The sequence below is a fragment of the Cinclus cinclus genome, chromosome 6 (assembly GCF_963662255.1).
Source record: "Cinclus cinclus chromosome 6, bCinCin1.1, whole genome shotgun sequence".
NCBI lineage: Eukaryota > Metazoa > Chordata > Aves > Passeriformes > Cinclidae > Cinclus > Cinclus cinclus.
In genome coordinates this window covers 29,496,055-29,508,023 of record NC_085051.1, presented here as the reverse complement: position 1 = coordinate 29,508,023, position 11,969 = coordinate 29,496,055, and the positions used below count along the sequence as shown (strand labels likewise).

The window sequence follows — 11,969 nt, the reverse complement described above, 5'->3', positions numbered from 1 at the left end:
TAAACTCACCAACAGAAATGAAGTGCAAATACCATTTCTGGAACAATGACTGTCTGATACTGCTGGTTGTCCAGCTCATCTACTCCTTAGGGTTATTTAGATTCATACTTTCTATTTCAGCAACTAAAATAAAACCCTTTTATTCATTTGGGTTTCTTATTTGGATACACTAGGCATCTAATCTATCCTCTTTCCTTATGATACCGCAACTGGAAATCAGATTCTCATTGCTGAAATCCTAACACAGGTAAAGAGTGATTCCTAAAACCAGCCAGCCTGCTGGTTCAGCTTCCTGATGAGGCAGATGTTAAGAGAAAAGTTTTTGCTTGCAGTACACCCAGGCGGGATCCAAAATCCCCTCAGTGAGGATCATCACTGCTTTGTCAAGGAGCCTCCTTTCCAGACCAGAACTTGATTCTAAAATGTTGGTGATGTGGTGGCCACTGGTGAGGGATGGTGGATGATTTAATTTAAATAACTTGGCAGAGTTATTCAGAAAGGTGAAGCGGCACATGTTGGAAGGCTTGCTGTACTTTTCTATGATGACCAACACTAGGCAAGGTGACTGCTGATACAGTGGGGAGATGACCATTTGTGATGAACAAGAAGAGACTGTTTCTTTTCTCAGTGCATGCCCCTTGGAAATGAGCTGATCAGGGAGGCCACAGGACCAAACTCTACAGCTGAATTTTTTTTTAAAGCCAGATAATTTTATGACCACTGTTAAGCACTGCAATTTACTTAAACCAAGATAATGGTAAGTGGAAACAAATCAACTTTGTGTTTCAAAGCTGATGTTCCCTGGGGATAGGGCATAATGTCTCTCCTTCAGAGAGGAAAACCAAAAGGCAGGAGTATGGCTTCCTTTGAGTGCACTGGTGGGGGTCCCAGGCTGCTCCAGCCTGACAGTGGGGTGACAGCCCAGGGACTGTGTGAAGCACAATGCTAATATCAGAGCTAGTTACAGGCACCCACTACTGCCCCAGAGTAATGGGGCAAGGCCCTGGTTGGCAATGCTGTGACAATCGGTCTGATTCCCACTGGATTCTTAGAAGAACCTGTATAATTTGACACAGTGCTTTTTTTCCTGACCCCATCCCACAGGAAGCCAAGAAGGTTAAATTTACCACCTCAAGAACCAAAGGCAGGACAGCAACACCAAGTACAGAATCCAAAAATGAAAGTCCAGCGTGAGTCTGGGACATCCTGTATTTTTATCAGGCATGGGAAGAGAAGCATGAAAAAGTTTTGAAAATCACATTCCGGGGGAACAGGCTGGAGAAGAGGACAGCTGGCAGGAAAGCTGAAAGGTAAAAACCACACACGCAATTTTGCAGGACTTTGTCTGGAAGCTGGGCTCCAGTCCTGTTAATCAAAGGCAATGGGACAAAAAGTGGCCACAAACATCTGTAGGAGACATTCAGGTTCAGTATAGGTTACATATAGAGAGGTTAAAATTGTCTGAGCGTTGTAACTCACTGATAAGGGAATGCTGTGCACACCTCGGTGCTGGAGACATTCAAGGCTATCAGTTGTCAACTCCCTCTGCCTGAGAGGTGGTTTGAGAATCATGAGTTCAGTCCTGTCACAGTTAAAAGAGAAGGTCTGAATGATTCACTAGAAGTCCCTGCCAATCTGGATGCCACATTGATAACCCCACAGGCTATGGACCATTGGCCTCCCACAGCTGTCTGCCCTCAATTTCTTACCAACTGCTGGTTATTGAAACAAACTTACGTGTTTTCAAAACATCTCAGGTTCTGTTTTCATCCACACTGGAACTGTTTTTCTGGTCTGAAAAATTGCTGGAAGAAAGAAAATATCTTGGTCAATAAATTCAGTCAATGAATCCGAAGCCCACATTACCTAAACCTAAGAGGAAAACTATTTTCTTCAGCTCTTCTAGCTCTTTTGGCTGGGCACCCTGAAGAGGGGGTACATTAGGTTTGTTCTTAGCTCTTCAATCTCATTTTAAGTTTGCATGTATAATAATGGGGAGAAATGGGGTTATTTGTAAACACAGCACACAATATCTGAGTCTCAGGGAAAATAACCGGGGACCCACTTTGCACATTTCACTGCCATCCTTTTTCCAAGCAAAAGTGCACATTTTACACTCTGCTGTGGCCTTCAACAAAAGCTTTTTTTACAAAAGCTCTCCTCATATCTTGTGACTGTAACTTCTCAGTAAACCAAAACTTGACTGGCGCTCCAAAGCCCTAGCAGCATCTCCGGATCTTTGAAACACATGTGTTCTCTCTATGTAGCTGTAATCAAGGTGAATCACAAAGGCTCCCATCTATGACTGCTCAAGAAATCTCTTTATAGCAAACACAGCAAGAGCTTTAAGAGGTTCACTGGCGTTTGCTCCATATTGCTTAATGTGTCTTTAGGGGCCGTGGCTACCATCCCAAACAACATTTCTATGGCTTGCGTGGCTACATCCTTTTCCTGTGAATCAATGTTGGCATCTGCTCATCCAGAGTATTCAGGAGAAATATTTGCTGTTGCCTGGAGACTATGACAGGAGAAAAAGTATCAGGAGTCCTGAATTATTTTTGCAGCTCCTTCTGTGATACTGTGCCACTGCCAAAAAAGCCCCTTTACCTGGCAGCTGTATCTCTAACAGGGTCTTAAAACCTGTGGAATAGGTACAGATACGTTTGCCCAAAATACCTGAAAAGTCCTCCCAGGCCCACATGTGAAAGGCATCATGTAGAAATTACAGAATACATCTGCCCAGGCCAAGCAGGCTCCATCTATCTTTGTCAGTACGGTCATTGCTTGCACTTTGTGTCCTCCCTGGGAGGGAGATAAGCCCCGCAGGGAGAGCAGGACTCTGGGGAGAACCCCCCTGATAAGCTCATTTGCTGAGCAGTGGGCTCATAGAACCCGAGCTACTGCAAACATGCCATGCCCACGGCTATGCCTCCACCCGGCTGCTGTGCTGGGGCTTTAAACACACACAGAAATGCTGCTGGACCCTGAAATGCTTCCACCCACTCCAGTTGTTAAAACCTTTCACATCCCACCGGCAACCGCTCACACATGTGGGGGATGAGAAAACTTCCTTCCACCCAGAGGTGCGAGAAAACTCTGGAGCTGGCAGTCACGTGCTCCACAACAGCCTCACAACCCGCAGGATCCTGGATGGAAAAATTTCACTTCCATGTGTTGACTAAGCTAATGTGGTGGGGATCGTGGGCGGACATAAAACGAAACTATGAAAAGAGATTAATTTGCAGCTGGAGCCCAGGCGGGGAGAATTCCAGTCCTCTGTTTGCTCAGAAAACGGCAGCTATTACCAAAACCCAGTCAAAAAGAAGAGGTTAGGGCAGCGGTAATAATAACAATAATAAAAAAAAAAATCAAAACGGAGGTGGGAGGGGAGCAGGGAAAGCAGCAAAAGCGAAACAAAGCCTCTCTGGAAATTAACATGTGGAATTCAAAACATTTGCAATATAATAAACCCAGGCGAGGCCGTAAAGCTGCCCTGGCCAAAAGGAGCTCTGTTCTGTCTAGGAGGAAACCCGAACCAGCGTCGCGGCTGGCAGGAGCAGGAGGAGCAGCGGGAGCGGGAGCAGCAGCGACAGCAACCCCGCTCCGCCCCGCTCCGCTGCTCTGCTCTGCCCCGCTCCCGAGCGCTCCTCGGCCATGGTGAGCGCCGCGCCTGCTTCCACTCCGACCCCTCCGCTTTGGAGGAGGAGGAGGATATAAATCAGCCGCGGAGCTGCCCACAGGGCTTAGTCACAGCAGGTATTGGTTTAGGGTGTCTTAGAGGAATTTTTTTTTTTTTTCCGTGTAAGTATTCTAGGGAATAAGCATCGGCTTTGTGAGGAAAAGGCGTTGTTGAATGGGCCAAAGAGCGTCTAAACAAAGGACATTTTACAGCACCGGCAGAAGCAACTTCGAACATTTTGGACTGAACTCAGCCTCGAGGGCAAGAGCTGTTCTGTGAGTTCCTAGCAGGCACTTGAAGTGTTCCCACTGAGCCAGTCTCACCATCTGTCCCAGTGTTCCCAGCCCAAGAGACCCTGTACAAGTCCTTTACCCCTTCCTTCCACCTAACTCCTTCCTAACTGGTTTTGCTGTTCGTTCCTGTTTGTGGCTGGTTCATACCACTCAAACTGCTTCTGCTATGAGCTCCTCCTGACCCCTCTTCTGTGGGACCCGAGTCAGAAAGGCAACGTTCTTCACTCTTAAGTTTTGGCCTATTTTCACTTCACTCACCACACTGTTGCTCGTTGCTGGAGCATCTAGTCACTCAGCACACCACCCCTCTGCAGCAGACCTGCCTCATCAGCCCCACTGCGTGGTACCAGACCTCACACCTTCATGTCTACCTGTTGTAATGTAGGGCACGAGGAGCCTCCCTGAAGCACAAGTACCTCTCTCCCTTCCAGGCAGTGTTTTTGTGTCAGTGCTGCCCCTGGACATGGCTTCAGCCTCCACAACGCCCTCAGCACTGAAGTCAGGAGCCTCTTTGTTTACACACTGACCACAGCACCTTCTCCCAAAGCCTCTTTCTCCAGACTCAAGCACATGCTAGCTTTCCCCAACACAGACCACACAAATTGCAGCAATTAGCAAGTGTAAAGGGCATGCTGTGGTTTTTGCCTGTATTACTGCATCTTAATAGTCATTCATATCCTTGGCTATGGTCATCAGATAGTATTCAGCAGGCTACATTATCCAGACCTTCCCCTCAATTTGATGCTCTTGAGCCCCACTGGAGAGACCTAATTTATTGGCCTTTTTGCACTTGAACACAAGCAGTCTTCAGACTCCGGACAGCATGGCTTCTTTCTCACCCATGCTATCCCCACGCTGTGTGGACTCAGTCTCTGGCTCTTGATCTCCAACAGTGACCCAATCCTTTCCTGCCCCACTGCCATCTCCCCTCTGCTGTGCAAAAGCCTGGTAGAGCCCCTTCTTCCCAAGGTGATTTCAGCAGCAGCCCAAAGTCCCACCCACAGACCACTGCATAACTGCACAGGAACCATACAGACTGAAAATTTGAGCCAGCTTGTAACAATCTTCCAAGCATATTTCTTCTCCAAATTCTTTCCCTCTCTGCATCCCAATTTCATAACTATACTGATGAGACAAACTCTGTCAGAACCAGGATCTTGGAAAATTTCAGGGTTCATTCTAAATGGTATTTTTTGTCACTTGCAATCTGGCACACCATATCTATCTACAAGTGATACTAAACAAAGATCAGCCAAAACCAGACAGTTAAGCTCCCAAATGCCTTTAAAAACAAACCATCAGCGACAACAAAGAACCCCTATCTGACTTTTCATCTCTCTCCTATGACGTTCAGGAAATTAGATGCCCCCCCTCCCCCCGCTTCTACAGGCCCTAATTGCGGAACTGAAGGTGTTTTGGCACAAAAGTCACAGCTAGCCCATAGCAAAGAAGTGAGTAGTCAATAGTGTCTGTGGGACACATACAGCTGTTGCAGGAATTAGGAAGGAGGAGACAGGTACCAAGGTGGGATCTGAGCCACCTGGAGCTCTGCAGATCAGCCATCACATTATTCCATACCAAAAGACAACTGGCACAGCCAACCATACAATATGGCTCTAATTTCCAAGATATATTGAGGATGGATAGCACTAGACTCACCTGACTTCAAAGCCAAAAACCATCAAATGCTTGTAGCCCAGAGGTATGGACCAAGTCCATTCTTAGAGGGAGCCCACAGCAAGCACCCATGATGACAACAAAATGTATGCAAAGAGAAGCCAGAGCCACCATAGGTGTCCCCCTGCCCCACAGTAAGAACTGTAAGTGCAACCTGCGAAGTGTACAGAGGCACACTTTGCCATGGCACCTTTACAGGCATCTTGTTCTTGTGGGCACTTTTCTCTGCGCTGCCACAGCAGGCACACCAGCACCAGCTGTGACAATGCACAGGCCTAGCCCTGTTTTATGGCCACTCTGAAAGTCCTGTGCACTAAATCAGTAAGCCAGAGTGAAGGAGTCCTTAAGTCAGAGGAATGTGTGTCAAAACTATCCCGTCAGAATAGGCTATTTATACTTTTCTGAGCCTTGGCTGGGCTATTACAAGCCATGGTAGGTTCACCTAAACAACCACTAGGTGAACTTGCTAACCCTGTGAGAAAGAGCATGGACAACTCATCCATGGTAAACACAAGGAAGGAAAAGTCTCTCTAGAGTATCTGCTGCCACATACCAAAGCTGCAATGAATCCTGATGGTATCAGATCAGGTAAATCCTTTCACTGCTGAAGGTTCTTGCATCCTGTTCTGCTCTTCTCTATCCCCTGCGTGAACCAGCTCAAGGTTAGTTTCAAAAACACAGAGTGAGCAAGCATATATCATTAATAAACTCACAGGAGAAAAACGGTACTGGCTTCCCGGAATCAGCGCACTCGAAGGACAAGGGAAGTACACAAGTACCACGAGCAAAGATCTACTTTTAGTATAGCTTCCTGGTTGGTTGTCATACCAACAGCACTGTGCAACTGATACAGCTATTTTCTTCATCAATTATTAACTGGTCAAAGACTATTTGTTTGAAGAGCTGCACAGAAAGTCCAGAAAGGAAGCAAGCAGTTTCAAGCTCCACGTGTGTGCCCTGCAACAGGCTTGGGATCCCCTCCAGATCAGATAGTCTTACTCTTCTGGGGCCGCCAGCTTGATTGAGAGGAGGCACACCTGGGCACTTGCTGCAGCTGGGCACCAGTCTCCCAGGCAGAACCCATCCCTCACATGGGGCTCATTGCCTTTATGCCCCGGAGCAAAGCTGCAGTCAATGGTACTGCTGAAGGCTAGCAGAGCTGAAGCTGTGCCTGAGGCTCTTCTCCCATGGATCAGCACACAGACCACATCATGCACTAGTTCACATCAGTATCTGCCAAACAAACTCCCCATAGTTTTTGCAGTGTTCAAGGGAAGCAGCTTCCATCAGCAACACTCTTCTTCCTCCATCTTTCCTCCACCCAGTTCACCTTTAGTGCCAGATCACACAAGTGCTTAGAGCTAACAGTAGAGAAGGCTGGTTCACCGGTGTAAGCCTTGAGGCATCCTACAGCTTTTGTTTGGCAGGAACTTTTCCAAAACGAGTTAGGAAATCTGAACATTGAGGCATGTTAAGACAGCTGAAGGACTGGTGGTTTAGCAGCAACATTTCAGCCTCAAGTTTGGGAGCAAAAGGTTGCTTCACAGGAGAGCTCAAAGGCAAAAACACAAGACTTAACACCATGTGTTCCTAACAAAACCAATGGCCTGAGAAGTTTCTGGGATTGCTGATACTTCAAGATGTACAAGGGTTTAAACACGATAGTGGGGCCTTGAGCCTTTGCTGGGGGTTCATGCTCCTCTCCCCCACAAAGCCCCAAACCACCCCTCTGTGCAAGCAGACAAGTACCACTAACAAGCCAGGACTGAGATTTGGACTATCTCTAACTTCAATATCCCACTTCAGCCTCACTCAAAACACACATTTAAGCCCCTCCTTGAGGGGTAAGGAGCTATGCAGGAGCACACAAGCAACAAAAGCCAATCCCAGGTTTAAGCCATGCTCATCAGAAAGAGCTTGTCAGGAACAGACTGATTGACTCAAGGACTCCATAAGAGACTCTGAAGGTTAGAGGCCACCGGGGTAGGTCACATCAGGTACTTGCTGTGACTGATCTGCTCCCAAACACTTGCAGGGCTGACCCACTGAATCACAACAGAAGGATGCCTGGGCACTTCAAGGGTCAAGAGAAGGGAAGCACCTGCATTGTGTGGGGTTGTCCAAAACCAGCCCCTCAATTTTTGCAAGTAAAACCAGCTCCACTGTCAGTTTCTTGAAAAAACTTGGGGTTTATTGATTTAAACTGCAAACAGTCATTACAAAAGAGATTCTCTTTTAAATAAACTCACACAAAGAGGAAGAAAAAGCAGTGTAGAACAGTAACGGGGTAAAAATTACATTCATTATTCTCTTTGTGCCAGTCCCATTCATCTTGGCAAGGAAAACTCCAAACTTGGAATACAGAAATGCAAAGACAAACTGTATTTGGAATGTCTTCAGATAGGCACTTTGAGCCCAAGGCTTTTCTCCTTGAAGAATCTATACAACTAGAGGAAGAAAAAGTCTTCCTTCCACGTTGTCTAGCAACAAAGCTCAGGTATGTACATTCTAAAGCCCAGGTAGGCAAGACCTGGGAGAGAAGAGGAGAAGAGAAAAGGCAAAGATGCACAACAACTCCATTTGCAGTCCAACACAAAAAAAGGGGGAGGGAGTTCTAAAATAAATAATCCAAACACAGCTTTTGCATTTTTTTTAAATTAATTTTTCATTTTTTAAAATAAAATAACCAAAAAAAAAGTGTAAAGTTACAAAAAATGTCATTGTAGTATAATATATTAAACTGTGGGGAAAAAAAGGAAAAAAGACACTTCACAATCTTAAGATTAATATGGAAGATCATAATTTAAACATAAAAGAATATATTCTATGGATTCATCATCCCGATAAATATGAACAAAATTAAAAAGCAAAGGTTTTGGCAATAAATACGTTTTGATAAGTTAAATAAGCTTTTTATATTGTTGTGCAGTGACAAGCAAAATTTGCTCTCCAATTTCTGAAAAGTTATACAAAATTAAAAACCCAGAAAAAATAATAAAAAGCTTGGCGTGAGTGCTCTAAGATAGGTCTAAAGTACTCTAGAGCAAAACCATTAAAGCTATGTCTACTCGAACTTTGTTTACACAAACTTGTGTGTGTGGAATGACTTCTGTTGGCCCCACCCCTCTATTTCTTTATTTGTTTTACGATGTCACATGTATACATGGGGAACTTTTAGCACCAAAATCAAGTCTCTCACAGTCCATCTGTTTTTTGCTTTTGTTTTCTTCCTCCCAGTCGAAGTCCCACTCACGTTACAATCTTTGTCCGTTCTCAGCTTTTCTTCCCGCAGACCTGAGTGGATCCAGGCAAGATTTAGTCTTTAAGGGGAGGAGAGAAAGGACTGGATGTTAACACTTGCCCACATGCCTGCAGCCTAGCAGAAACTGGCCATTTGGGAAGGGACTGGGAGAGGGCAATGCAGTACATGGCCAGTGGAGGGAGCCGGATTCGGACATTTCCTGCACATCTGGAAGTGCACAGAGCTGCTGGTGCCCTCTGCAGCTGGAGAGGTAATACAGTCACAGTGAAAAGTGTTGAAAGGCACTATTTTGTAAACGTTATTGCTTCTCATCGTAATTTTGGCACTTAAGGTTTAAGCCAGTGCATATCAGGCAGGCAGGTGAACATGTTAACATCCAGCTTGGACTACTGGGGACAAGGCTGGGGGGAGTTCAGCTTAACATTGTAATAGAGGTGGGGAGGGGCAAGAGGAAACCCCAGATTAGTCGTCGGAGATTGAGAGTCTGCTGAAGATGGGAAGACGTCTTGAGGTGTCCAGGATAGGGGAATCTGAGCCGCTGTGGCTGCTGCTGGAGCTGCTCAGATAGCCCTCCTGGTCAGAGAGGGAGTCCTGAGGACTGGGTGGCGAGTCAAACATATTGGGGGACTCGGACATGGGCCTGAACAAGAAGGTGGTGGGGGAGCTCCCGCTGGGCACCTGTACCCCCATGCTGGGGGCAAAGAGACTGACCAGCTCCTGGCTGGAGAAGGTGAAAGGGTTGCTGGCGCAGTCAGGCAAGGTGGGGGAGCCCAGCAGGTCGTCGGCGCTCAGCATGGGCGGCGGTGTGATGGAAGTGGGGCTGTCCAGCAGCCCGCTGGCAGCAGTGCTGGGGAAGCCGGCAAAGCTGAAGCTGTGCTGCAGGCGGGGTCTGTCGGTGACGGCGGGCTCCCGGCTCCCCGCCACGGCGCGGCGCTCCTCCGCGTTGTGGATGAAGTGGCAGCGCGGCCCATAAGGGCAGAAGCCGATGGTGTGGAAAGTGCGGCACAGCTCCGTCTTGTACTTGGGGTGACGGGTGAGGCTCCGCAGCTCGTGGATGCCGTGGGCGAACTGGCACTTGTCACCGTATTTGCAGGCGCCGTTCTCCTCGAAGGGGCGGCACAGCTCCGTCTTGTAGCGACTGGAGTTGACCTGTCCCCCGGGCTGCTTCTGCTGCAGTAGGCGCTCGCCGCCCTCGGAGAAGGAGCGGTCCCGGAAGCGGCTTTCCCGGGGTCCCAGCATGGGAGCCGGCTCCCCTTTCAGGCTGCTGAGGAGCTGGTTCTGGTGAAACTTGGAGTTGGGCAGGGTGACAGAGTGCCTTCTAGGGAAACCCCCGCCCGCCGGGGTGCCCACCGCCTTCCTGTCCAGCAGGCACCCGCTGACACCCGAGGGGCTGTAATTCAACATCTTGGTGCTCTGCGGGGACAAAGCAAGGGCCGGTCACGTCACTTCTACCGCCTCCTCCGACATCCCCACGCAGCCCCGAGAGCGGGGCGCGGCACCACGCCACCTCCCGCTGCCGCGGCCCGGGGAGCGGCAGCCGCCCTGCCCTGACAGCTCCCTCGCTCCGTTCCTCGGCAGCCACATCTGCTGCAGGCCCCCCCCCCGCCGCGCCCCTCCCCGTCCTTGGCGCGGAGCGGTCCCGGAGCGAGCCGAGCGCCCGGCGCGGGGGGGCGCCCGAAAACCCCGCGCGGCGGGAGCGCTTCCCCGGGAGCGCCCCTGGGGACGGCGGCGCGCGGGAAGGGCAGCGCGCGGCACGGCGCCCGCCCAACCGCTCCAGCAGCGCGGCCGGGCCCCGCGGGGAGCGAGCCCGCCCGGCCGCCCGCTCTTCTTCCTCCCCCGCCCGGCCCCGCGGCAGCACCGCCGCCCGCCGCGCCGCGCCCGGGCGTGTTGTAGCGCGGCGGCCCCGGGGGCACGGGAAGGATCCGGCCCCTCCGCTCGGTGCCGCGGCTGAGCCCGCCGGGAGCGCGGGCGGCTCCCCCACCCTGCCTCCTCCGGAGCGGCCAAGGCGGGAAAAACGGGCAAAAACCCCGGCGTCCCAAAACGGGGTGGCGGCCCTCGGTTCCCGCCCTGCGCCCTCCGGTCCCAGCGCCTAACTTACTCACGACCAGAAAACGAAACGGGGGGGGGCAGGGAAGGGGGGAAGCCCGAACACGAACATTAAGGAAGCTGAAAAGCCCCGAAGCTGGCGGCGGAACCCCCGCTAGCGCCTTTACCTTGCATAAAACTTCGCTCAAGTCGAAGATGGTGGGCGACACCAGAGCTGTGGACATCTTCGGCGAGCGAGGGGGGAAGCGAGTGGGGCAGCGGCACTCGGACACGAGGAGTCACGGCGTGGGTAAGGCACAGCCTCCAGCGCCCCTGCTCGCAGCCTCCCCCCGCCGCCGATGCCGCCACCAGCCCTCCCGGCCGCCGCGCCCGCTCGCCGCTTCCAGGGGGCTCGGGGAAAGCTCAACTTATAAAGTTTGCGACTTGCCCCGGGAGGAGGAGCCGGCGGCGGGAGAGAGGAGGAGGAGGAGGGCAGGGTGATTGACACCGCAACTGAATCACCCGGGCGGGCAGGCCCAAAAAAACTTTCGGGAGGAAGGAGGGGGGGAGGGACCAGAGGAAGGGGGGAGGGGGAAGAGAACGCCCGAGCGGCCTGTCGGAGGGCGGGGTGGTGGGTGGCTGTGCTGTGCCTGCCGGGCCGGCCCCGCCCCGCCCCGCCCCGCGCCGCGCTGCGCTCAGCTCCGCTCCGCTCCGCTCCGCCGGAGGGGGCGGTTGTGCGGCCGCACCGAGTGACTCCGCGCGCTTGTGCGCGCGCGTCCGTTTGTGCTCGCGTCTCCGCGCGCGCCCGCGCGCTTGTCCTCGTGCGTCCACGTTGTGCGCGCGTGTCCGCGTGCGCGCGGGCGTTTAACTCGGCACGCGCGCGAGCGCCCCTCCGCCGGGCGCGCGCGGCTGTCCCGTCCCCTTCCGCGGCGGGCGCGCGCCCAACGGCCGCGCTGGGCGGCGGCTCCGCGGCTCGCGCGCTTCTTCCCGCGGAAAGGCAGCGGGGACTGCCCGCTTGGATTTAAACGGATCG

At 51.3% G+C, this 11,969-nt stretch overlaps 1 protein-coding gene across 1 annotated transcript; it reads right to left on the bottom strand.

The window, feature by feature from the left end:
- Positions 1–7,842: 7,842 nt before the first annotated feature.
- ZFP36L1 (ZFP36 ring finger protein like 1) lies at positions 7,843–11,314 on the bottom strand. The gene is made up of 2 exons (XM_062494536.1): positions 11,125–11,314; positions 7,843–10,324 (listed from the first exon to the last, which is right to left on the bottom strand). Exons 1-2 carry the CDS (start codon positions 11,179–11,181, stop codon positions 9,374–9,376), a joined length of 1,008 nt encoding a protein of 335 aa, XP_062350520.1. The 5' UTR covers positions 11,182–11,314; the 3' UTR covers positions 7,843–9,373.
- Between the last annotated feature and the right edge of the window lie 655 nt (positions 11,315–11,969).

Bases quoted from the DNA above. Each gene is read 5' to 3' on its own strand.
- ZFP36L1 (XM_062494536.1), bottom strand. From the start codon at position 11,181: ATGTCCACAGCTCTGGTGTCGCCCACCATCTTCGACTTGAGCGAAGTT. The intron at 10,325-11,124 runs GTAAAGGCGCTA...TTGTCCCCGCAG, and splicing joins TGAGCGAAGTTTTATGCAAG to AGCACCAAGATGTTGAATTA.